The sequence below is a fragment of the Lithobates pipiens genome, unplaced genomic scaffold, assembly GCF_037356315.1.
Source record: "Lithobates pipiens isolate NorthernLeopardFrog02 unplaced genomic scaffold, aLitPip1_a1.2 Scaffold_16, whole genome shotgun sequence".
Taxonomy (NCBI): Eukaryota; Metazoa; Chordata; class Amphibia; order Anura; family Ranidae; genus Lithobates; species Lithobates pipiens.
The window spans coordinates 478,507,211-478,532,174 of record NW_027507748.1 but is presented as its reverse complement, the minus strand read 5'-3'; the positions used below and the strand labels follow the sequence as shown (position 1 = coordinate 478,532,174).

Below are 24,964 nucleotides of genomic sequence, written 5' to 3'. Positions count from 1 at the left end.
ATACTTACATTGTGCCAAGCTGGACCAATGTAACTATACAATAGAAACCATTCTCTTTAATAGATCATTGTGGGGCACTCATCTGTAAGCTAGCCTTGGGAACTAGGATGCTTCACATGGTATAACACTGTGAACAGAGAGCCCTGTGTCTGTAGCTATTGTATCAGACAATCAAACAAAATTGGAAAAGTACTGTATTTGTAAATGACAGAAACACTGATTCCAGAAGTGCCTTCACAGGACAACAGGAGAAATGATGAAAAGTTATTTGTAAAATAGGTGTGGTTTGCTTACTTGGGAAATTATCTAAGGTGTGCTAAAAGGGCATTTATATATTTAATTAAATACCTTGATTGAGCCAATTGTGTCATGAGCAATTTCTTTTGGAATACTTGCTTCCATAAGGATGCTTCCTTATGTTTACACACAAATAACTAAGAATGTACCGTAATTATGACATGAATTTGTTTGTCCTTTCATATACATGTACAAATGTTACACTGGTCTGAACAGAAATATGTACTTTTTCACTACTTTCTAACACAGCTTTGCTTTTTGTGTGCTTCCAGTCCACTTTGTTATTGTAGCTGTTTTAAATGAAAGATGGCCTTGACAGAAAATCTGTTCTCATTATTTAACTCCTAGACACCACAAGTATTTTGATACACTTTTTCTTGTAATATAACCAGTATTCTTTCCTTAGGCCATAAATTTGTTTAATCATGACCTTCCCTAAACCCATGCCTAAAGGGGTTCATTAGAGTCATTGTACTTAATAATGTAAACTTTACTGCAGATGGCTATTGACTTTGCAGTATTTACACTTTATAAAGCTTACAAGAGCAGGCACACAAATTTGTTTCTAACGTGAGAAATTGTTTTACTGTAATAAAAAATGGTGGAAGCGTAAAGAATTCAGTACATGCCTAAAGTATTACAATTTTTTGGTTCTCCGGTCAGATTCTTTAGTAGTTACTTTTACATCTGTTAAGGAACTTACCAGGAATTTATTACAATACCCAAGAACACAACACATAGCTTTAAGAATTTTTTTCATCAGAATCATTGAACCATATAATTAGTGTGGTGCAGCCATGGTCTCCACTAACAAACAAAATTAATCATTTAAAGCTGAACGCCAGCTTTTGATACACTTGAGGCCACTGGATGTGCTGTATAAACTGTATGTAGCTGGGTGTAAAGTGTATCAAAAGCTGGAGTTCAGATTTAATTTAATGTCATTTTAAACACTTTGATGTACCTAAATCTCTTCATAATCTAAAAAAAATGTATTCAAGAATTCATTTTAGTAATAATACAGAAGCAAAGTTATTGGTAAAAACTGACTTTGCTGTGCTTTACTTTATGAACATTAGGTGGTATGAATTCTTCATTTCTGACAGATGCACCAAAGAGAAGAATGGAGTAGTCCATGTGACTACTCATCAACTATCACTTAGTTTTTAGCGTCATGAGTTTGGAAGCAAAATAAAATGAAACTTGAAATAAATCTGTAAACCACATCTTAATTAAACGAATTCCTAATTCATCCTTTTGATTTATAGTAAACATGTTATAATTTAAGGGAGGCCTATGTTGTGAGAATTACAGAATAGAAAACAAATACCTGGGAATGCTTTTTCATTCTAAAATTTTTTATTGGTGTTGACATATTTGTGAGCCCTGTTGAATGTATATGGCTGCATACATTATGGAAGGTATTGACAAAGCCTTTAGTACTGCAGTGTGCCACTGCCCCCTCCTGTTTATGGTTATGGTATTCGTGCACATCACCACACAGTGGCACTTGCATTGAGTATATTATCACTTGTATGCTTACTTATTGTGCTCAGCTTAGTGTACAGTATGTAAGCCCTAAATCTATTTTTCTGTGTGTTTGGCATCATGCATCATTATACATTTTTCTTAAGCAAATCGTTTTTTGCGAATCTGTTGCAAAGCTTCTCACCTGGAGTCTGTCAGTAAGAGCACTACCTGTTGCAGGGTAACAATGCCAAGCTACTGCCTTTCAATTAGCAGTTGTGTTATCAGCCTGTCACACAAGCTCATTCAGTTGACTTTTGGGCTGCCTATCTGATAGACCTGAAACCTTGCAGCAGATTTACAAAAATAAAAAAAAAACTGTTTAGAGAGAGACAATATGCCCAATATACTGGAAAATAACTTTGGGCTTTCATACACTTTAAAGTGCACCATATCATTGTACTGCTTACATATTCTTAACAAGCAGTAAAAGCGCTTTAAAACAAACCACAAACCCACCCCTCCTAGCAGCTTGTACTGTGAAACAATTCTCAAAATCATGACATAACTTTGAAGTGCAGTTTCAGTTGGTTTTTAGACAACTTAGAAACACCTACCTGTTGTGTTCACTAGAGGGCTGGCAGCCTGCCAAAATCTGTGATAAAAAAAAATGCTAAGTGTTCAATTCTTCTGTTGTAAAATTTGAAAATTAATTTATTCTAAGTTCCTATAGTTAGAAGGTAACAAGCTTGTTTTAAAGTGCTTTTAATGCTGCTTCAGGATATATAAATACATTAGTGTTCAAAACCTGGGAACAGGTTTGCTTGAAAGAGAAGGTCTCTCTATTCAAGCTTGATTTCAACATTAATTTACCATGTGGCAGCACATTAAAAATATTTCAGGTAACTAAAATCAGAAAATTATTTTAAATCTATACACAAGTGGAGTTTAATGTATCTACCTATAGTTCTGTTTTTATATTGCAGTGTAATAAACTTTGGAATAAAGACACAGCTTTCAATAGTGCTTAGTAACCAGCATTGTTCATTATCTTCTGCAATTCTTTAGTAGAGTACAAATCCTCTGAAACTATTGTAAGTTATTTTTTCTGTGTTGCTTTTATGTTTGTAACAAGGAAATTTCAACTTTCAATCTTCTGCTTTCCTTTATCAGATCATACTGAAATAATCACCAAAAGTGGAGCAGAACATCAAGAAGACTCACAGAAGATAGCAAAACATTCATACTGTACATACTATCCCATCTCCTCCTCTATAGAGTTGCCACAAACTGCATGCTAAAAAAGGATCTTGTTCTCTCAATGGACAAAAACTACAAATTCTTAGAAAGCTAGTGCTGCTATATTTTAAATTATATATGGTATGCTTAATATATTCCAACTAAAAGATAGTTAACTACCTGATACCAGCTGTGATGTTAGTGGGTAAAGTTTACTTTTTAATATTTTGTATACCTGGTTCCCACTCAACAACATTGTCTTATCTCCTGTCACATCAGAATCACAGGGATTAGTCCCCTGTTATATAGTATATTTTAAATGCAGCAAAACATTTAAAATTTACAAATTTTGTTTTTCTGACAGCTAATATAGAATGATTGTGAATATTAACATATTAGAGTGTATTTTAGCCATTAATATAGGATTTCACAAGTCTCCCCTCTGTAGAGAAGACCAAGAAGAAAAAGCACTCTCAAATATAAAAATAGGCTTATTATAAAGCACAAAGTTAAATCATGCAAATCAGTTTTTAAAATGAAACAAAGTGTTGGATTGCGGGATTAAACAAAAAATCTGCAAAAATTACAAAAAAGGAAACCATTGTACAGTGTACCTGTCATATACTAGAAAGTGAATATTGTTTTTTTTTCAGTTATGTTTGTTTTCTTATCTTATTTCATTAAAACTTTGCAGAAGTGCCTAAACTTTGCCACCGTACAACAAACGCAAAAAGTATGCGACTGATGCCAACCTCCCAGCCACCAACAAATGTTCATTACACAGACACAGATTATATACACATATAGCATGGGTATACAGGTCATACAAGGCATCTGAGGAGGAGTTTTCTTAATCGAATGTACAAAAAAAATATATATATATATAAATATATATAAATATATATCTGTCAGTCACAACATAAGTGTGACTCTAATCTATATAACATTTACATTTTTAAAATGTAGTGAAAGTTTTATTTTGACCCAGTTCAGAGCATGAAAGGCTAGCAAAACACTGCAGAGCAATGCATTGCAGGCCTTTCTTACATTCAACTATGAAACAACACCTTGCGGAAATCACAGATGTCTATACTTACCGCAGATGTGGTTGAACACAGGGTCTATAGTGTTATACTTTTTTATAATTGGATTGTGAGAGTTGTAACAGGATTACAGCAAAAGTCTAAAGAAAATGTGTTTAAAGCATATTTTATGTCATAAAAGTTATGAAGAGTTGTTGCTTATGAGAAAAAAAATACTAAAAAAAAACACCTAAGGATAAAACAGATTTTTGATGTTTACTTTTACAGTAGGTTGTTGATTTACATGGTAATGTCTGTACATTTAATACGTAATTTAGTTAAAGGTTTATTTTGAGCACTATTGTACCAAATATTTCATGTTTCTATGTTGCACATTTGTCACACAAAGTATGTTGTTGCTGAATTATGGATATCAAACAAGAACAGCTGTTATACATGAATAGTATACTTAAGTGTTAGAAATGTTATTTTTTTTCTCTTGTACAAAGACAATATTAGTGATTGCAGTATTTTAAGAAAATTTTTGAGAGTTGAATGTAAGCTATTTTTAATGTGGGCAGCCTGTTCTAAAAAATAAGAAGGCGCTGTAATTCTATAATCAGTAAATCAGGAAAAGATTCTGCCTTTATTTTTATTTTATTTTTTAATGTATGTACTGTGTTTGGTTTCTGCTCTGCTGTTAAAGAGGCGGATAGAATCACTCAAAAGAACTAAATCACAACCCTCTTGGAAAAGAGTATTTTAATATTGCTTTTATCACTATAGCTCTATATCCTTAAAGAAAATAAGACGTATATAAAAGTTTATGGTCTAATCTACACTGATTTTTTTTTTGTTTACTGTTTCAGCATTATTTCTTTGATATATATTTTCATAGTGAACAACCAATATGTGTCCTTTAAAATTCATCTAGAGGTCCACATTCTGTAGACCAGAGAATTCACTATAATGCCAGAGATGACCTGTGTTAAAACAAATAAAGCCTTGTTCACCAGTTAGCTGTGACATTGCACTTTATGGCAATAGCATGCACTTGTGATGGACATGTTGAGATTGATTACAAGAGAAGCACATTTTCCACTTGTGCACCTGAGTTTACTTTAAACAACCAATCGTATTTAAGAAGGGCAATTTCCACTGATTGGATGTTTGATGTGAATGTCGCCATACTAAACTGTAATAAGTCCCATTGTCAGCCAGCTATGATAAAGTTGACAAATCTTGGCTGGACACTTAGTAGCTTTATCTAGAAATAAATATTGTGGAAAAATCTAGACATATAACAATTTAAACATAAACTTTTATATCAGTGTTCTTTTTAAGTGGAACTGTCACTGTACACAGCAGAGGAATCCATTTTGTCAGCTGGGACACAACTGCATTCTTCATACAGCTTGCCACAGGAGTGCTTCCTGTCCCTAGGCTTAAAGCTCTGCCCCTGCTTGCCCTATCTGTTTCTATAAACACTAAGGGAACACCACATGTTTCACACATCTAAAACACTTAACAAATTAAATCTCTTTGCAGAAGAGTCGGTGATCACTGTGTAACATCATTCTTGTCAAAGTGCCATCTGAGACAACAATCTCTTATTTAATTGTAGATATTTCCCTTGACTCATCGTATTGGTTGTGAGTTACTTGATCCTAATAAACTAATGGCAATTGAGGTCAACTCACAAATTGGCTTCCTGAAGGTGTCTAAGTGACAAATCCACTTCAGTGATGTGAATAATTCACACAGATAATGTTTTACCACTCACAAGTAACAGCATAATAACGTATTATTCATCCTTATTGAGCATTAACTTGTTTTCTCTTATTTAGAAATGGGGTCTAAAATTGTAAGGATGTAAATGGTTGGCCTCTGTTGAAATTTTTACTTCTAGATATATTTTATTCTTTTTTTAAAAGATTTACTTTTGAATGAGTTTGTGTTTTTTGTATTTTTTTTTTTTTTTTGTAAAGTCCTTTAATTAAAGTATCCTCTTCAACAAGCATAAAGCATTTAACCCTTATGTATGTACGTATGACACACTTGCTAGGCAATATCCAATATACAGGACACAAATGGTTCATTTATATAGCTTTGGGTACAATTATGAAAATGTGTGTGTATATATACTGTATTCCTCCAAAAAAATTATTTCAAAACATGGTAGTTAATTAGAATTTATCACATTTACTCTGCAGTTAAAATAATTACAATATTTAAATGGTTGCATCGTGCAGTAACTTGTACATCCGTTTTCATATTTGTCCCCCAAAGCATAAATGAAACACTCATTGGTTTGTATCTAGTACATTTAGTTCTGTATTACATCTATAAATTACAATTGCGAAAACAAAGGATCTGCCTCTTTTAATCATATTGCTTCATCATCCCAGTCTATGATAGCAATGATGAAGTGGTTTACATTGATGCTGATCCTTTGAAAAACAAAATGCTTTAGGAATGAAAATGACAAATGGCCAAAAAATTGTCCAAAAGAAAAAAGGTGTCTTAGAGTAGATGTAGATAGTGCCTGAGGCTTGTTTTCTTCTAGCTATGCATAGCTTGAGTCGGTGGTGGAAAGCACTCGCACCTTTTTGTTTTTAGAGTTCATTGAACTCATTTGGCAGTGCTCTTAAAGTGTACATGGAAACTTGCTGGCTGTCAAAGCATGGTGGAAAGGACATATTTCTAATTCTAATAAGCTTCCCTACACAGTCAAGTGCCAGTGTACACATTGGTAGTGCTGTTCAAGGGATTCAGTGATCCCTAAATGATGGAGCACTCCAACTTTTATTTGGGGCAGCAACAAATGATGCTTGTGTGGTCTGCAAGAACTTTTCTACACCTACCCAAAGACAACTCGGCTGTTTAATTTTTCCCTTCTTTTTTTTTTATAAATAAGGCCAAATGTGTTCATATTTTCTACACAATGAAAGCAAGACCAGCACCAAAATCCCAAATATTGCTGTCACAGACTTTATTATTGGGGTATAACGAAAATTGCCAATATTTTGCATCTGCACTGTCGTACTTCAAGGTCTTCTCTTTGTAAGGGGATGTAAAATATTACAAAAGTTTAATAAATTATTTTGGTGCAGGAATTTTTTCTGGTTCACATTTTTCTCTTTACTAATATATATTTTACACTGTTAGAAGGTCAGACATTGCGAAAAGGTGTGGCTTCAGTACACCTATACAGTTATTAAAGAATACTCAACCTTAAACATAGAATTGCACTTTTTTGGATGAGTCGTACTTTAATTCCTTGATTTAAACTTTCACTGGATTTAAACAGAATTTGCATTGAGAGAAATACATTGGCTGCCATTGCTGATGAAAATGTAAACCTTAAACAAATAGTTGTTCTTTTAATATTATTTATCTCCATGCTTTTATCTTTACAATTAAGTTTATGTATTTATTTTTCTTAATTTGTTTGTATTGATTTAAATTGTTGATTGGAATCTGGATATCTTATCTCATTCCTTTCATATATAACATGATTTTGGAATGGCAATAAAATATAATTTCCCTTAAAAACAAAGGGCACACAACTCAGTGAAACATTTATGGCCGTGCATCCTCTGTTTTCATTGTTGTACAAGGATTGTCCCAAGTCGTAGAAGGAACAAAGGCTTCACGGATGATATTTTATATACTGATTTCCTTTATTGTTATAACTTTTATATATATATATGAAGCAAAAGTGTTATACATTTTAAAGACATTATTCCAGAATGGGCGGATAATGGAATAGCTCAACAATATATGCTGCACAGTTCCTTTATGAATTGGGCAGCACCAACAACAATCAGATGAAGTTGGAAATGCTTTGTGTAGAAGCGAGGGCCCTTACCATCTTATAGTTACTTTATAATTTCACCCCTGTGCCACGCTTGCAATAGAAAGCTTATAAGTTAGGATACAAGATTTTCAGACCTCCTCCATGATAGTAACACCAAGCTCCCTTTTCAAGTACACAAAATAAAGTTTAGTAGTAGAGAGCTCTGTTAGAAGCTGATTATATAAAAGAGACCGTGTGCATAGAAAGAATAGATTGCATACACAAAGATTTAAAAGTAGCAAGGGGGCAGGGAAGGTTGTCCCGTGTTTTCGAAGAAATATAACATTTCTGGATTTGAAAGTATAATAACCATTTACCCGGGTGCTGGGGTAGGAGCTCAGTCAGTTGTGTCAAGGGTTGCACATCAGATGGACCTAAAACATCAACATTGAGATGTGAATGATTAAGAAAAAGGAGAGGTTAAAGCCCTGTGGTAACTATGGGTTGCCTGTAAGTGGTGTTAAGGTGCCCACGCAGGAGGACATCAGAAGAGTCCAAAGCAAACAGTTCCAAATGCTAAGGGTTAATGAGGCACTCAGAGATATAGAGCTTGTGTGCGGTTATAACAAGGTCAGAACCCATAGTAGAAATGTTAGGAAGAGGACAGCTGTTCCTCTAACTGAACCCATCATTTCCCTGAGGATTTAGGAAACCAGTCCAAGATACAGGCAAGATGTATTGCCTTATAATAGTAACCCAGATGGGGCAGATTTGCCCCTCCCAAAGATTTGGTCCTAGGTAAAATGTCATAACCAATCCTGGATAATAAGTCCACCCACATATATCTGAAAAATGTCTGAGGGGTCTAAAGTAAAAGTTTGAAAAACAAAGAATGTGCGGTAAGATATCCATTTTTAAAAGTGTCATCTGCCCATACCAAGCATTTTTCAAAATTTGCCATTTGTTAAAGTGAAAGTTCACCTTTACAAAAAAATCTGTAAGGTGAACTTACACAGGACCCCCTCCCCCCAGTCCCACTGGCCTGCATGGCGGTGATCTTACGTTATGAGAACCGGTATAGCCGGCTCACAGCTCCATTGCTTATAAATCACCTTGGCTTAATCTCTCCTTCCCCAATGAGAGGACGGGGTTCTGCTTGGTTGGCGCTCCTAAACGTCTCTCCTTACGGTACGTTTAGAAGATTAAGCTCCAGGGATTTCTAAGCCCTGGAGTCATGAGGCGGCTATACTGGGGCTCATAGCAGCAGATTGCCGCCATGCAGGTCAGCGGGACTGGGGTGGGAGGATGGGGTCCTGTGTAAGTTCACCTTATGGATTTTTCTGTAAAGGTGAACTTACCATTCAAGTTTACCAATTACAAATGTCAAAAGGGGTTTATAATTTAAATAATAAAGCTTAGATGGAATTTGTATTCTCAAGTACTTAATCACTTTTAGTTTCCATAAAAAAGGAAAAGTCATATATAATGGCACTGGTGGAATCTGGTATAGAGATGTTCAACACTTCCCGCCTTGTGCACATTTACTTTAAAATTGCTTTGCTGTCCAAAAATGTAAGATTTGCGAATGAGTGCCAGAAATGCCGCAGAGGAGTTTAATATACTTTACAATAGAGCGTCTGCATAGAGACTTCACTTAATCTCATGTTGTCTTATTATAACCACAACCTCATCACTTTCACAATGTGCTTGTCTCCAATCCAAGCAGAAAACAGTTACCCGCAGAAACCTTCCCACTTTAATCCTTTTCTTTTCTACTGTGCAGCTGCCCACCTCCATGACCAAATCTCACCCCTGTCTTGCCCTAACCTGGCCACTTCTGTCTACGACAGTTCACTTTCATCCAAACTGCTCATCTCACTACACAAAATATCAAGCCCCGACCAATACACCCTTGGCAGACTAACGACACCAGAAACCTTAAGAGACATGGGGGTAATTTACTAAAGGCAAATGAACTGTGCACTTGTAAGTGCAGTCACTGTAGATCTAAGGGGGACATGCAAGGAAAATAAAGAAACACCATCTTTGCTTGTACATGGTTGGATGATAAAATCAGCAGAGCTTCCCCTCATTTCAGATCTTTCCCTCAGATCTACAGTGACTGCACTTGTAGTGCAGAGTGGATTTGCCTTTAGTAAATCAACCCCATAGCCATGTCCTGGTGTGAGTGGGGCGTAAAACCAAATCCCAGCCTGCATTCACCCAATATAAATCTGCTTTCTTAAAATACAATTCCTCTCCATGCTGCCAAACTAGCCTACTTTGTCATTCATTAATACTCTAGTCCTTGTTGTCTCTTCTCCACTTTTAACTCTCTACTTTCTCCACCCAGCAACTCACTGCTTACAAGAATGCCAATCACTTTAAAATCAAGATTGATGGAATTTGTGGGAGTATCTCCACTGCACATACATCTATCCCACTTAACATACCCTGTACAAATCCACTCTCAACACTTTCCTCTTTTGACCTTGCTCCTACTGAAGAGGAAGCCTGCCTTACCACCTGTCCCCTGGATCCTGCTCCCTCACTACTATGGTCATCCTCTTCTATCCTATACTCCCTCACTCACATCTTTAATCTCTCCCTCCACTTTGGCATCTTCCCCTGCCCTCTAACACATGCCTTGATCGCACCTATACTTAAAAAGCCCTCACCGGCGCCACACGGAGTAGCTGTCTCTCCTCACAGCTCCCGCAGATCAACCCCGAAATCGGCTTATAAAACCGGTGAATCCGCCGATGATAACCGGCACCCACAATAACGGCTGCAGTATGGACCAGTTCATCTAAAAAAACGGGCCGCGATCGTACGCGGCCGCAACGGCGCGCACGGCACAGGCGCAAATCGAGGCCCGGCTGTGGCCTGAACAGCTCCCCCCGCGGAAGCAGCGCCAGTGATGGAAGTAGGGGACAGCACATCGCCCCACACATCGCAGCATGACACTGCTCAGCAGCAGATCCCTGCCCCACCACAGAGCACTGGCCCTCCACAAACACTGCCTGCACAGCAGAGCATCACCACAGTTAGCACAGGACCACCACATGGAGCTCTTGGCCAAGGCAGTAGCTGCTCTCCTCTCCCCTATGATAGCAGCATCTGTGGAGAAGGCTGTCAGCTCAGGCATGCAAAAAATCCAGGCCCAGCTAGGGGAGCACACCTTCAGATTGAATGAGGCTGAGCACTGTATATCTAACATTGAAGAGAAACTACCAGGCACAATCTTTGGAACAGGCCCAAGACAGGACAAACCGATATGTGCTGGAGAAACTAGATGACCTCGAAAATAGGTCCAGGAGGAGCAATCTGCGATTCGTGGGAGTCCCGGAATCGCTACAACACTCTGCCCTCACAGAGCTATATGCCAGGCGCGTATCTGAAGCACTAGGCCTCACAGGCCCCTGTACCGTGGAGCGTGCCCACCGCGTGGGAGCATTCAACTCGGAGCGCAAATCGCCCCGCCCAATTATCACTAAGTACCTGAACTACTCGGACAAAGCGTCCATCCTACAGCAATACAGACAATCCAGATCCCTGCAGATCGATGGAGTGAAAATCCTGATATTTGCTGGCTATTCAGTGGAAGTGTCCAAAAAAGAAAGGCATTCCAACAAATCTGCATGGAACTCCACCAGCGACAACTTAAATTTACTCTAGCTTTCCCTGCTATTCTTCGTCTCAAAGCCCCAAATGGCGATCAGCTCTCCTTCCAAGAACCGTCCAAGGCAATGGCCTTTCTGAGATCCCTGCGCTTGGGCCCCCATCTCAGCCCCGCGTCCAAAACGGCCCCCATCAACCGAGCTCTGGACCAAAGAAGCCCACAAAAGGACTCCCCGAAACGCTTCAGGGCCTCTGGTCCGATTCAACACGCATCCATACCCTGTTGACGAAATCACTTAAACGTTTGTTGGTACCCCTGCCAACCTTAAGGCCCGATCGTCTTAACGATCCGACTTGGGCGAAGTGGACTGTAATTGCACCCCCCTCCTGCAGCACTCCACTCCCCACAGGAACTACCAAGCATGGGTAGGCTAGTTACTTATTCTGCTTTAGAATATGTTCCAAATGACGTTTACTGTGTTCATATTTGTTTTATTATATGCTCTGTTATCCTTTAAATTTGTAAGATGTTCCTCTGGCCTCCCTGCGTTGACCCAATTACTCTCCCTGCACACTTGCCCAGGCCGACAGCGTGTTCTAACCCCCTGATGTGCGGACCTAAAAGCTGTCGTCACGGGGCTTGGTACTGGGAGCTGGACTACACAGTGATCTCCATGAGGAAAAAAGCGAAGTTCCTTACTGTTGTATGGTTTCTAACCTTTACCCCCCTCCTCTCCACCCCACACTCTCCCCACACATCCCCACCTTTTACTTTAGATGCGCCAACAACCGCTGGCTCACCATACCCAGTCAATATAGCCTTCTATGTTTTAGCAACCCTAAACTTATCACCCTTACGTGCACTTGCCCAATCGTCTCCTGCAAAATCAGCTCATATCTCTAACATAGCCCCACTAATTTGAAAATCATCTCCTGGAATGTGAAGGGGCTCCGTTACCCTTTCAAAAGAATGAAGGTTCTCTGACACCTCAAAAGGCTTAAGGCCGACATTGCCCTTCTGCAGTAAACCCACCTTCCCCCATCCGACCTTCAACGGATGAAGAAACTTTGGGTTGGCATGGTGTTAGGCTCCAACTCAGATGGCCGTAAAGCAGGAGTCCTTATCCTTATCCACAAGAATCTCCCCTGTAAGGTCCTTTCTATTGATTCAGATCCCCAGGGCTGCCTGCTATCTGTACGTGTACAAATAGGGACCAAGGAACTCATGATTTCCAATGTTTATGCTCCCAACAGCCCCACAAGACAGTTTTTCAGCACATTGACCAGCTGGTTACTCCATTACCCTCACCTCCCACACATACTTGGTGGGGACTTCAACTCCACCCTGCACCCGATTGATGATAGAGCCTCTTCCACGCGCCAAAAACCCCGTCAAGACCCCACAACCCCGACAATACTGGCCTCCACGGTGGAGTCTCTCCATCTGCATGACATATGGCACCTGCACCACCCGACTGACCGAGAATTCTCTTTCTTCTCCTACCCTCATAATGTTTTCACTAGAATTGACTATATTTTCTGTTCAGCTAACCTGGTCTCACTGATTTCTGACACTGACATACATGACCTAGTAATCTCGGACCATGCACCCATCTCGGCGACCTTGGAGACGCTTGATCTACACCCGAATCCTAAGGTATGGTGCTTCCCCTCCTACCTCCAAAATAACTCTGACTTTCATGCTTACATGGAAAACGCATGGTCGGAATACACACTAAACACGTCCCATGCAGACAACCCGAATTTATTATGGGAAGCGGGCAAAGCGTTTATTAGAGGTCGCATCATTTATTATGCGGCCTCTTTTAAAAAAATGCACTGCAGAATTATAAAACGGCCAGTTCCAGACTTCACCATGCCCAACGTGCCCTATACACGAATGACTCCCCTGACAACCGGACCACTTGGCAGGTAGCTAAACAGTGCTTTGATACTTGGGCTGAAACCCTAGAATCGACTAAGAAAGCACACATGGACGCTACTCTCCACAAATTCTGCAATAAATCTGGCAAATTACTCGCCAGGCTCTGCAAGGGACCTTTCTGCCCGACCCATATTTCCTCCATACGGGACCCGTCGGGTAATATTATGACCACACAAAAAGGAATAAATGATGCTATGTTACACTTCTACTCTTCGCTATACGCGGCTGATCCTATAGACAGAACCATAGCACTTTCTTTTCTTGAGAAAGTGACCCTTACTAAAATCCCTCCCTCCCAATTAGATGCCTTAAATGAACCCATCTCCCTCTCTGAAATAACGTCTGCCATTCGTAAGCTCGCTCCCTCTAAAGCCCCAGGTCCGGATGGCTTCACGGGCGAATTTTACAAATCGCTAGGTCCACTCCTAGAACCTACACTCAAGGACATCTATCATTACATGTGGTCCGGCGGCCCCTATCTACCCATGGGCAATCAAACCATCGTTAAATTATTGGAAAAAAAAAGGGAAAGACCTATAAGACCCCGGCTCTTATAGGCCCATCTCACTTTTAAACCTTGATGTCAAGATTTTTTTCGAAAATTATAGCCACGAGACTAGCCCCCATCATACCCTTACTGATACACCCAGCCCAATCAGGTTTTGTACAGGGCAGAACGGCAACTGTCAACATTAGAAAGGTGATGATGGCGCTGGAACATGTGCGATGCAATCCAAACAGTGATCATGCAATTATTACCCTCGACGCCAAAAAGGTATTCGACAACGTACATTTTGAATGGCTTTCCATAGTCCTGACTAAAATGGGCTTCTCCGGCCCTTTAATTCACCTTGTTAATTCTATGTATACTGCCCCGGCAGCCAGACTGGAGGCGGCGGGGCTCCTCTCGGATGAGTTTCGTCTCCACAAGGGCACGAGGCAGGGATGTCCTCTATCCCCACTCCTCTTTTAATATTGCTCTAGAACCTCTAGATACCTATCCAACGTTGCCCCTCTACATGGCATCAAAATAGGAGAACACGAACTGAAGACTTCACTTTTTGCGGACGATGTCCTAATTTTCACAGCTAACCCTTCCGCCGATATGCCCATGATTAAATCTACCTTTGACCAATTTTAAAAATGCTCGGGGCTCTGCATTAATTACACTAAAAGTGAAATCCTTCCTATAGGCTCCCATTCCATACCAGCGTGGGCACACAACTCCATCTTCACTGTTGCTAAATCCCACATCACTTGCCTAGGAGTGAAAATAGGTAAACTTCCTTCTTCCCTATACCACCTTAATTATCCTCCCCTACTAACGAAAATCTCATAAGAATTGGATAACTGGATGGATCTCCCTCTTTCGCTTCTGGGAAGATGCCATCTGGTAAAAATGGTCAGTTTTGCCCGCTTATTGTACCCTCTCCAGACAATACCCTTGCTCCTACGTCACGGAGATACAAAATTCCTTAACTCAGCTATTTCTAAATTTATTTGGCAAAACAAAAGACCGCGCATAGCCTTCTCCAAGCTTCATCTTCCCAGAAGCGAAGGGGGTATCAGTCTCCCTAATGTTAGAACTTACAACCTAGCTTGTCTATTGAGAGTGGGCCTGGACTGGATAGCCCAAAAATCTCGCTACTCTAACTACCACCTGGAAGCTGCAATGACTCACCCATATTCTTTGGTGGCCCTCCTCCATTGCAAGTGGAAATCCCTGCCACCTCCACTTCAGTACAACCTCCTACTGCGGGACACTGCCATTGCCTGGAGGGAGGCAAGGAAAAGCCTCAAGCTCTCACCCCTTATCTCCAGTCATCTTCCGATACAGGGTCACTCAAACTTTACCCCGGGGTTGGACCACCATCCCTATGATACCTGGCGGCAAAAGGGTCTCGACATTCTTTTCCCTCTGTGATCCGGAGTCTGGCTGTCCAATTGCCTTCCATACATTAGCTGACAAGTTTTCGCTTCCAAAATCGCATGCTTTCCACTAGGGTCATTGCATCAGCTTTCTAAGAAAAACCTACAGAGAGGACCTCACAAGGTTCAAAACGTCCTTTACAGATGTCCTACAAAAGGATTCCTACAAGATCTGACATCTATACTCCTCTTCTCTTGAAAACTACTCCCCCCCTCCCCCCCTGAAAACCTCATCAGCGGCCAACTGGGCGAAAGACTTTCCGGACGTCGACCTGGTGAACAAAATCCTCCATGGCCTTAATACTGTCTACAAGTTGGTCCCTAACGAAACCTGGAGGGAAACCCAATTGAAAATTGTACATCGGGCCCATATCCCCTTCCTTTCCACACCTCAGTTGCAAACAGCTTCGACGTGTCCTCTCTGCCAACACCCCAAGCCCTCTCTGACGCATCGTTTCTGGACCTGCTCTTCTATCTCAACCTTCTGGGGCCAAATACTAGCCTATGCCTTTGAGATAACTTTGCTGAAACTACCTAAAGATCCTCTACTCCTTATCTTTGGGCACTGGGACCCCCAAATGCTCCCCTGGTCACTTACCCCCACACCTCCTGGCAAGGATTGGTCTTTGATATGCCTCCTGCTCGCCAGGAGAGCCATCCTAACTAACTGTATCTCCAACTCAAAGCCAACCATTCCTCAAGTCAAAAGAGACCTTCTACAGTTCCTATTTAGAGACAAACTCAACACAAATCTGTCGCATGACAAAGCTAAAAAGCGCTTCTACTACAGATGGGAACCCTTTCTGGCCTCGACACTCACTCCACTGGAATGAGCACAACTCAAAGAGCATTCATTCTTGTACCACAGACCCTCGCCTACATTACCTACACCACGAGCGCAACAGTCCTCTGAACCACAGGCTCCTGCATGAGCTCAACTCTCTCGAACTGAACTCCTCCCTTTAGCTCAGACACTATAATCGGCTACCCTCTTGTCTCTTCACAACTCAGAGCTCAGGGCGCATCTCCCCCCCCCCGCCTTCTCCTTCGTCCCTCCCTCCCCTCCCCTCCTTCTCATGTTCTGGATCGACTCAGATACTGGTTCCCTTTAGTAAACATAGGTACCCTCTACTCAAGATCCATCCAGTTAACTCCCCCCCCTTTCTTCTTAAGGGGTTACATCCTGTTTACCAAATCAAATCAATCAAAAAGCCCTCACTGGACCCCACCAGCCTGAACAACTGAAGACCTGTCTCCTTGCTTCCGTTTGCATCAAAACTTTTAGCACGCTTAGTCTACAACCATCTGAGCTCCTACCTCACTGACAACCCTTCTTGACCCCTTAGTCTGGCTTTCGCTTACTACACTTCACTGAAACTGCTCTGCTGAAACTCACTAATGATCTACTAAATGTTAAAAACAATGGCCACTACCCAATTCTCATACTCCTAGACCTCTCTTCAGTCTTTGACATTGTTCACCATCCCCTCCTCCTCAAAAACCTCTCTTGGCCTTCAAGACTCTGCCCTCTCCTGGTTCTCCTCCTACCTTTTCTTCTTCCTTACCCCTTCTGTAGGGGTACCTCCAAGGTTCTGTCCTTGGACCCCTCCTCTTCTCCATTTACACCTCCTTCCTGGGTCAATTATTAACCCCTTCCCGCCTAACGTACGCAGATGTGTTTACTCGGCTTCCGGGGGGATATACCGGGATGATGCCGGCACCTGCAGGCATCATCCCGGTACCATTTTTTTCCGCAGGCGATTTGCTTTCCAGCCATAACAACGGAAGCGGCTAAAAGCCGCTCGGCTGTTATGCCGGAGGAGCGGGAGGGGACTTCCCCCCCCTCCCGCCGCTGTTACGATGCCTCCGGCTGCTGGGGAGGAACTGGAACAAAGCCATAATCGGCTTCGTTCCAGTATCCTAATAGTAAACACGGAAGCGACGTCATGATGTCACTTCCCGTTAACTCGGCTGCCAATGGCACCGGTTTTAAAAAAATATACGGTATTCAGAATCGCCGTTTTCATCGATCTGAATACATTGAAGTGTAAAGGAGGGGTCGGGGGTCTTTTAGACCCCCGATCCTTCCATAAAGAGTACCTGTCACCATCTATTACTGTCACAGGGGATGTTTACATTCCTTGTGACAGCAATAAAAGTGATCAAATTTATTTATTTTTTTTAAACAATTTACTCATTTTCAAATAAATAAAATAAAAATAAAATTTTTTTTTAAAGCGCCCGCCTTCCCCGCGAGCTCGCGAAGCAAAGAAAACGCATACGGAAGTCGCGCCCGCATATGTAAACGGTGTTCAAATCACACATGTGAGGTATCGCCACGATCGTCAGAGCGAGAGCAATAATTCTATCACTAGACTTCCTCTGCAACACTAACCTGGTAACCGTAAAAAAAATTTAAGCGTCGCCTATTAAGATTTTTAGGTACCGTACTTTGATGTCAATCCACGAGTGTGTGCAATTATAAAGTGTGACATGTTTGGTATCTATTTACTCGGCTTAACATTATCTTTCACGTTATGCAAAAAAATTGGGCTAATTTTACTATTTTTTTTTTTTTAATTCATGAAAGTGTCTCTTTTCCCAAAGAGTTGCGTTTAAAACACTGCTGCGCAAATACCGTGTGACATAAAATATTGCAACAATCGCCATTTTATTCTCTAGAGTCTCTGCTAAAAAATATATATATAATGTTTGGGGGTTCCAAGTAATTTTCTAGCAAAAAAATATGGATTTTAACTTGTAAACACCAAATGCCAAAACTAGGCTTAGTCATGAAAGGGTTAAACTCCCATGGCTTCCAGAACTATATGCTGACGACACACACATCTCTCTCTCTTCTCACCTCACTTCTTTAGCCTCCTCTCACATAACTAACTAAAAGATATCAGCATGGATGTCACACCATTTCCTCAGACTCAATCTTTCTAAAACTGAGCTCATAATTTTTCCTCTGGCCTGTGCCTCCTTCCCTGACTTCTCCATCAAGATCTCTAATACAACCATCAGTCCCTCCCCTCATGCCAGAGTGCTAGGTGGAATCCTGGACTCTGACCTGTCCTTTCAGGCCCAAATCTCACTGTCCAAATCTTGAAGACTTCACCACCAAATATCTCCAAAATACGCCCCTTTCTAACTGTTGAAACCACTAAGCATCTTATTCAATCCCTTATCTCTCGCCTTGACTATTGTAACTCCCTCTTCATTGGCTTACCTCTCCGCAAGCTATCTCAAGTCTGTCCGCCAACCCTCTTTGCCAATCCCTCCACTGGCTTCCCATTGCCCAACAAATAAAATTCAAAACAATAACATACAAGCCATTTACAACTCTGCCCCGGGCTACATCGCCACTCTTATCTCCAAATATTACCCAAACTGTCCTCTCTGCTTCTCCCAAGACCTCCTGCTCTCTAGCTCCCTTCTCTCCTCCCATGCTCATCTCCAGGACTTCTCCAGAACTTCTCCCATTTTCTGGAACTCACTACCCCAATCAGTCTGGTTATCTCCTACTCTGTCCACTTTTAGGCGATCCCTAAAAACTCATCTCTTCAGGGAGGCCTATTCTGCCTTCATCTAACAACTGAATCTTCTACTTCCTTCATCAGTTCATTCCTCAGTTACTACTACCTTTTGTTTCACCAGCCCTTCCCTATTAGGCTGCGAACTCACAGGAGCAAAGCCCTCCTAACCCTCTTGTATTGTTGCTGTATTGTCTCTTTATATCGTAAAGCACTGCACAAACTGTTGGCGCTATATAAATCCTGCATAATACAGTGCCTTGCAAAAGTATTCACCCCCTTGGCTTTTTTTTTTATATTCATCTTTATTGAAACATTTTCATTTATTACAATTAATATCTACATTCCATATTTTATAAAGAAACAAAGAAATAGGCAACAAGAAAACAAAAATAGATATAAAAAATGTAATCATATCTTATATAAACCTGCCGACAGCAGGAGGGGATTTGCCCTTCCCGGCACCCCTCTAATCTTGTTGGAACCCCTCTCCTCTCCCCATCCCCACCCCCACTAAAAGGGAAGAATCGGAGAAGACGAGCGAAGAAAAAAATTCCCTTTTTCCTTTTTTCGCTCTTTCCCCCCTCCCCTCTCTCTGTCCCTCCCCTATCTCTCTCCTCTTGCATTTATTAAAGTATTAGTGATTTAATTAGTGAGATGTGGGGAAAAATGATATTGAATAAATAATAAGTCTTTCTATATTCATGTCTTAAGTATATTCTTTATCCTAGAGGCGATTCAGTTCGCATTGTGCGCTATACAAGTATTTCATTCATTCATTCATTCATCCTTTCAGTGAGGGGAGAAGCAAGGTAGGAAAGGGAGAGAGAGAGAAAACAAACGGAGGAATTGTTTACGGGGAGAGTGCCAGTTATAATGGATGAAAGTGTATTTGGTGAGGTCTTTCCTGCATTTGTGCTGGAAATGAGTGGAGATAGAAATAGCAAGAAAAACAAAACAAGAGGGTGGGTGGGGGGGGAGATTAGTGCCTTGAGAATGAGTTGTATATTTAGTGAAATATTTCTGTGTTCATGTCTTAAATGGGTTAGTGCTATAATAAGTGATATAGTTCAATATGGTCTCTCAATATTCATGCCTTGACTATTGGCCTTGTTAAAATAAAATAAAAAAAGGAGAGGTGGAAACCCCCCAAAGTTCTCCCTTCCCTCTCCAAAATGGGGGAGAGGGGATGGGGGAGCCCATACAAGAAGAGTGGGAGGTAGACATCAAGGGAATGCCTGAGGGCACCGCCCCCCATACCCGACATGTGCCATTTTGTCGCTTACTTTTTTTAAGCCTTTTTTTTAACATTAAAAAATGTTGTGGATCATTTCTCCTTTGTTTTTATATCCTCAGATTCCCTTTATAAATTGTTTAAGGTTTCGGCAATATCTTCTAATCTACTTCATACCGTCTAATTCTTAAGCAGGATCTTTCCATCTTGTCCATATTCTTTCAAATTTACCCAGTTGATTCTTGGTCTTATAGACCCATCTTTCTGCCTCCATAATTTTGTGCACTTCTTTTTTTCATTTCCCTAATGTTGGACATATAGCTTGTTTTCAGTGTCTGGGTATTAACCTTTTTTCTGCATTTAATAGGTGTTGGATTACACTATCTTTGTAAGATTTGTAAGATAGCTCCGGTAATCCCATGGAATAGGAAGTTTACTGGTGATGGATCTATAAACTTATTTGACATCTTCTATCCACGGGGTTATCTCTTCCCAGAACACCCTAATTTTGGGGCAGGACCACCAAATGTGGAGGGGTGTTCCCTTTTCTCGACATCCCCTCCAGCAACGATTATCTACACTTGGATATATCTGTGCCAATCATGCTGGGGTTCTATACCATCTCGCTAAAAATTTATACGACATTTCCTGGATGGATGAGCTTACAGACGTTTAGAGTGTTGCTTCTATCCGTTTTTTTTGGTTGTGATGAAGTAAATGTAGTTTAATTCTTTTTCCCATTTGATAAAATAAGGTGTTACAAATTAATGCCTAACAGAATTTTATATGTTTGGGATAATAGATGGCTAGTTTTTGATAGTTTCATACACATTTTCTCAAATATGGTTAGGGAGTTCTGAGCTCTTACTTGAGATTCTATTTTATTTTATTTTATTTTTTTAAGTTTTGCATTTGTTTATATCTCCATCCTGCCAACCCCATGTTCCCCTGTGATGATACCAATTCTACTTGGGAAATTAATATGCCCCCAGGAGCATATTTTAGACACATCTGATTCCCATGGACCCAATGCTCCCTTTTCCTCTCCAAGAGGAAACCATGGGTAACCTCCCAACGGGGTCAGTGGGGATATTGTCAGGGCGTTTTGCCATTTTTATTTATTCTATCCCATACTGCCAGTGTATTTCGTGTTAATGGGGATGTCCATTTGGATAGCCCCCTATCTTTGGTTCTCTTTGATCTCTGTCTGACATATTTTTCTCAATCACAACCCACGCTTTATTTTCAGTATCATGACACCAGTTTAAGATACGTACTAACGACATTGCTCTGTAATACAGAGCAATGTCTGGTAGCCCAACTCCTCCCTCTTTTTTACTTCTGCATAAGATGTTATATGCTATTCTAGCATTTCCTTCTTTCCATATAAAGGATAGGAATACTTTACGCATCTTTTTAAAAAAGATCTGGGGGAGTAGTATGGGTACTGTATACAAATGTATATAAGTGGGTATTATGCAAATTTTTTACCTATTTTGTTGCATTACAGCCTTTAGTTCAATATTTTTTTTAATCTGAATTTTTATGTGATGGATTAGAACCCAATAGTCTAAGTTGGGGAAAAATATATACATAAAACTATTTTTCAGAAATAAAAAAATGGCATGTGAATATGTATTCACCCTTTTGTTATGAAGCACATAAAAAGCTCTGGTGCAACCAATTAACTTCAGAAATCACATAATTTGTGAAATGATGTCCACCTGTGTGCAATCTAAGTGTCACATAATCTGTCATTACATAGACTCACCTTTTTTTTTTAAAGGCCCCAGAGGCTGCAACACCTAAGCAAGAGGCACCACTAACCAAACACTGCCATGAAGACCAAGGAACTCCAAAGAAGTAAGGGACAATGTTGTTGAAGTAAAAGTCAGGGTTAGGTTATAAAAAAAAATCTAAATCTTTGATCCCGAGGAGCACCATAAAATCTATTATAACCTGATGGAAAGAGCATGGTACAACAGCAAAAGTGCCCAGAGATGGCTGCACACCAAAACCCACGGACTGGGCAAGGAGGGCATTAATCAGATAGGCAGCACAGAGACCTAAGTTAACCCTAGAGGAGTTGCAGAGTTCCACAGCAGAGACTGGAGTATCTGTACATCGGATGAAAATAAGCCGTACACTCCATAGAGTTGGGCTTTATGGCAGAGTGGCCAGAAGAAAGCCATTACTTTGAGAAAAAAACAAAATGGCATGTTTTGAGTTTGCGAAAAGGCACATGGGAGACTCAAAATGTTCTTTTTGGCCAGTGAAGAAAACACTATATCTGGCACAAACCCAACACATCACATCACCCAATGAACACCATCCCCACAGTAAAACATGGTGGTGGCAAAATCATGCTGTGGGGATGTTTTTCAGCAGTCGGGACTGGAAAACGGGTCAGAGTTAAGGGAAAGATGGATGGTGCTAAATACAGGGATATTCTTTAGCAAAACCTGTACCACTCTGTGTGATTTGAGGCTAGGAGGGAGGTTTACCTTCCAGCAGGACAATGACCCTACAGTGCTAAAGCAACACTTCAGTGGTTTAAGGGGAAACATGTAAATGTGTTGGAATGGCCTAGTCAAACCCCAGACCTCAATCCAATAGAAAATCTGTGGTCAGACTTAAAGCGGAGTTCCACATATTGTTTAGTTTATTAAAAGTCAGCAGTTAGAAAAAGTGTAGCTGCTGACTTTTAATAAACACTCATCTGTCCCACAGTCCAGCGATAAGGCCGTCCGAAGCCCCACTCCTCTCCCCCTGCCAGCGCCGTCATAGCAAGTCAAATGCCTTCTCACCATCGACTGCAAGAAGGTGCAAGGTAAGATTTTTTTTCTCCAGCATTAATAAGGGTAAACGTTTTAGTAAAAAAAAAGAATAAGCTATTGTGCTGACTGGAAACCAAGTGTTAAATGAAATTAAGACCAGGAGAGGGGTAGGGAACACCAGGTAAAGTGAATGCAGCTGCTATCAAAATAGGTCTTGAGATCCTAATGCACATATAAACAATAAACAAAAGAGGGCACCTCCATCTGGGTGTAGCTATTTATTAAAAAAGGTATAAGACAATAAAAATGCACTCGCTACATAAGTGATAAAAGGTTACATGTTTCAGGGCAGACAGGAGGAAACTATGGTTTGATAAAGAGGCCCTCCTGTCTGCCCTGAAACATGTCGCCACATCACCTATGCTTCCTGTAACCACCCAGCTGAAAAAAGGTGCCATTTGGAGCCACAGTCATCCACTTCTGGAAGTCTGATGCTTCTGTTCCAGCCTGACAGCTGCACTTCCATCAAGAAGTTGCCACATGCCTGCTGAGCTCTGCAGCCTCACGGTGACCCTATGGAGGTCTATATGGGTCTATGACCAGCCTTAATCTACTTTTTATCTAGTGAGTGCATTTTTATTTTTCAATAGTGTTTATTTAAGTTTCACAGTACAGAGTAAAGACCTTGTCATTATTTTTCATAGGCCGTTAACCACTTAAGCCCCGGACCATTTTCCAGCTAAAGGACCAGGCCCCTTTTTGCGATTTGGCATGTCGTTTTAACTGACAATTGCGCGGTCGTGCGACGTGGCTCCCAAACAAAATTGGCATCCTTTTTTTCCCACAAATAGAGCTTTCTTTTGGTGGTATTTGATCACCTCTGCGGTTTTTATTTTTTGCGCTATAAACAAAAATAGTTTGACAATTTTGAAAAAATTGCAATATTTTTTACTTTTTGCTATAATAAATATCCCCAAAAAATATATAAAAAACATTTTTTTTCCTCAGCTTAGGCCTATACGTATTCTTCTACATATTTTTGGTAAAAAAAATTGCAATAAGCGTTTATTAATTGGTTTGCGCAAAAGTTAAAGTGTCTACAAAATAGGGGTTAGTTTTATGGCATTTTTATTAATATTTTTATTTTTTTACTAGTAATGGCGGTGATCAGTGATTTTTATTGTGACTGCGACATTATGGTGGACGCGTCGGACAATTTTGACACAATTTTGGGACCATTGGCATTAATACAGCGATCAGTGCAATTAAAAATGCACTGATTACTGTAAAAATTTCACTGGCAGTGAAGGGGTTAAGTGTGTGTGTGTGTGTGTTTGTTTTTTTACTGTTGGGGGCGTGGCTTGGCATGTGACATCACTGATTGTCTTTCCCTATAACAGGGAACAGACGAACAGTGACAGCCGCACTAGGAAGCACGAGGAGAGGTTTGTTTACACTTACCTCTCCTCGGTCTTCAGCTCTGTGACCCGATCACGGGATACCGGCAGCGATCGGGTCCCGGGGCCATGGTCACGGAGCTCAGGACTGGGTCGCGAGTGCGCCGGCGGCGGCGCGCATTCGACCCATGGCTGGGCTCTTAAAGTGCAACGTACCTGTAAGTGCCCGTGCCCAGCCGTGCCATTTTGCTGACGTACATCGGCGTAAGGCGGTCCTTAAGTGGTTAAACATACAGCATAGGCAAGGACAATCTGCCTCCTGCTCTTTAGATGCCAGATATTAAAGGTTCTGGTGTCAACATTGCCTTATCTAGATTGTTGATTTTTGATTTATATTTCTCGATTGTAAACTCCAACGAGCAGGGCCTCTGATCCCTCCTGTATTGATTTGTATTGTAAGTGTACTGCCTGCCCTGCGGTGCGCAAACTTGGCGATATGTAAATCCTGTATAATAATAAAAATATAGCAAACTATTCGATGGACTATCCACCTTGAGCTTTACACTATACTCTGTATCCTTATATCAACTTCATAGTATGGGCCTCATAGTATGTCCCCCGCATCAGGGGACACATGCCCCCCAACAGTCAGTTGGGGAAGCCCTGTCCCCCAAGCCATGGAGGGACGCAGTCCAGACTCC

The 24,964-nt window shown here is 40.8% G+C and overlaps 1 protein-coding gene across 28 annotated transcripts in view; it reads left to right on the top strand.

The window, feature by feature from the left end:
* Positions 1 to 7,141, top strand: part of MBNL2 (muscleblind like splicing regulator 2) — a 223,511-nt gene extending 216,370 nt beyond the window's left edge. For all 28 annotated transcript variants that reach the window (XR_013274601.1, XR_013274600.1, XM_077483025.1 and 25 more), the window contains one exon: positions 2,938 to 7,141. Coding sequence is in view for 9 of the 28 variants with exons in the window: in XM_077483025.1 (XP_077339151.1) it covers positions 2,938 to 3,065 (128 nt within the window). In the remaining 19 variants the exon portion in view is untranslated. The remainder of the gene's footprint in view (positions 1 to 2,937) is intronic.
* Positions 7,142 to 24,964: the final 17,823 nt, after the last annotated feature.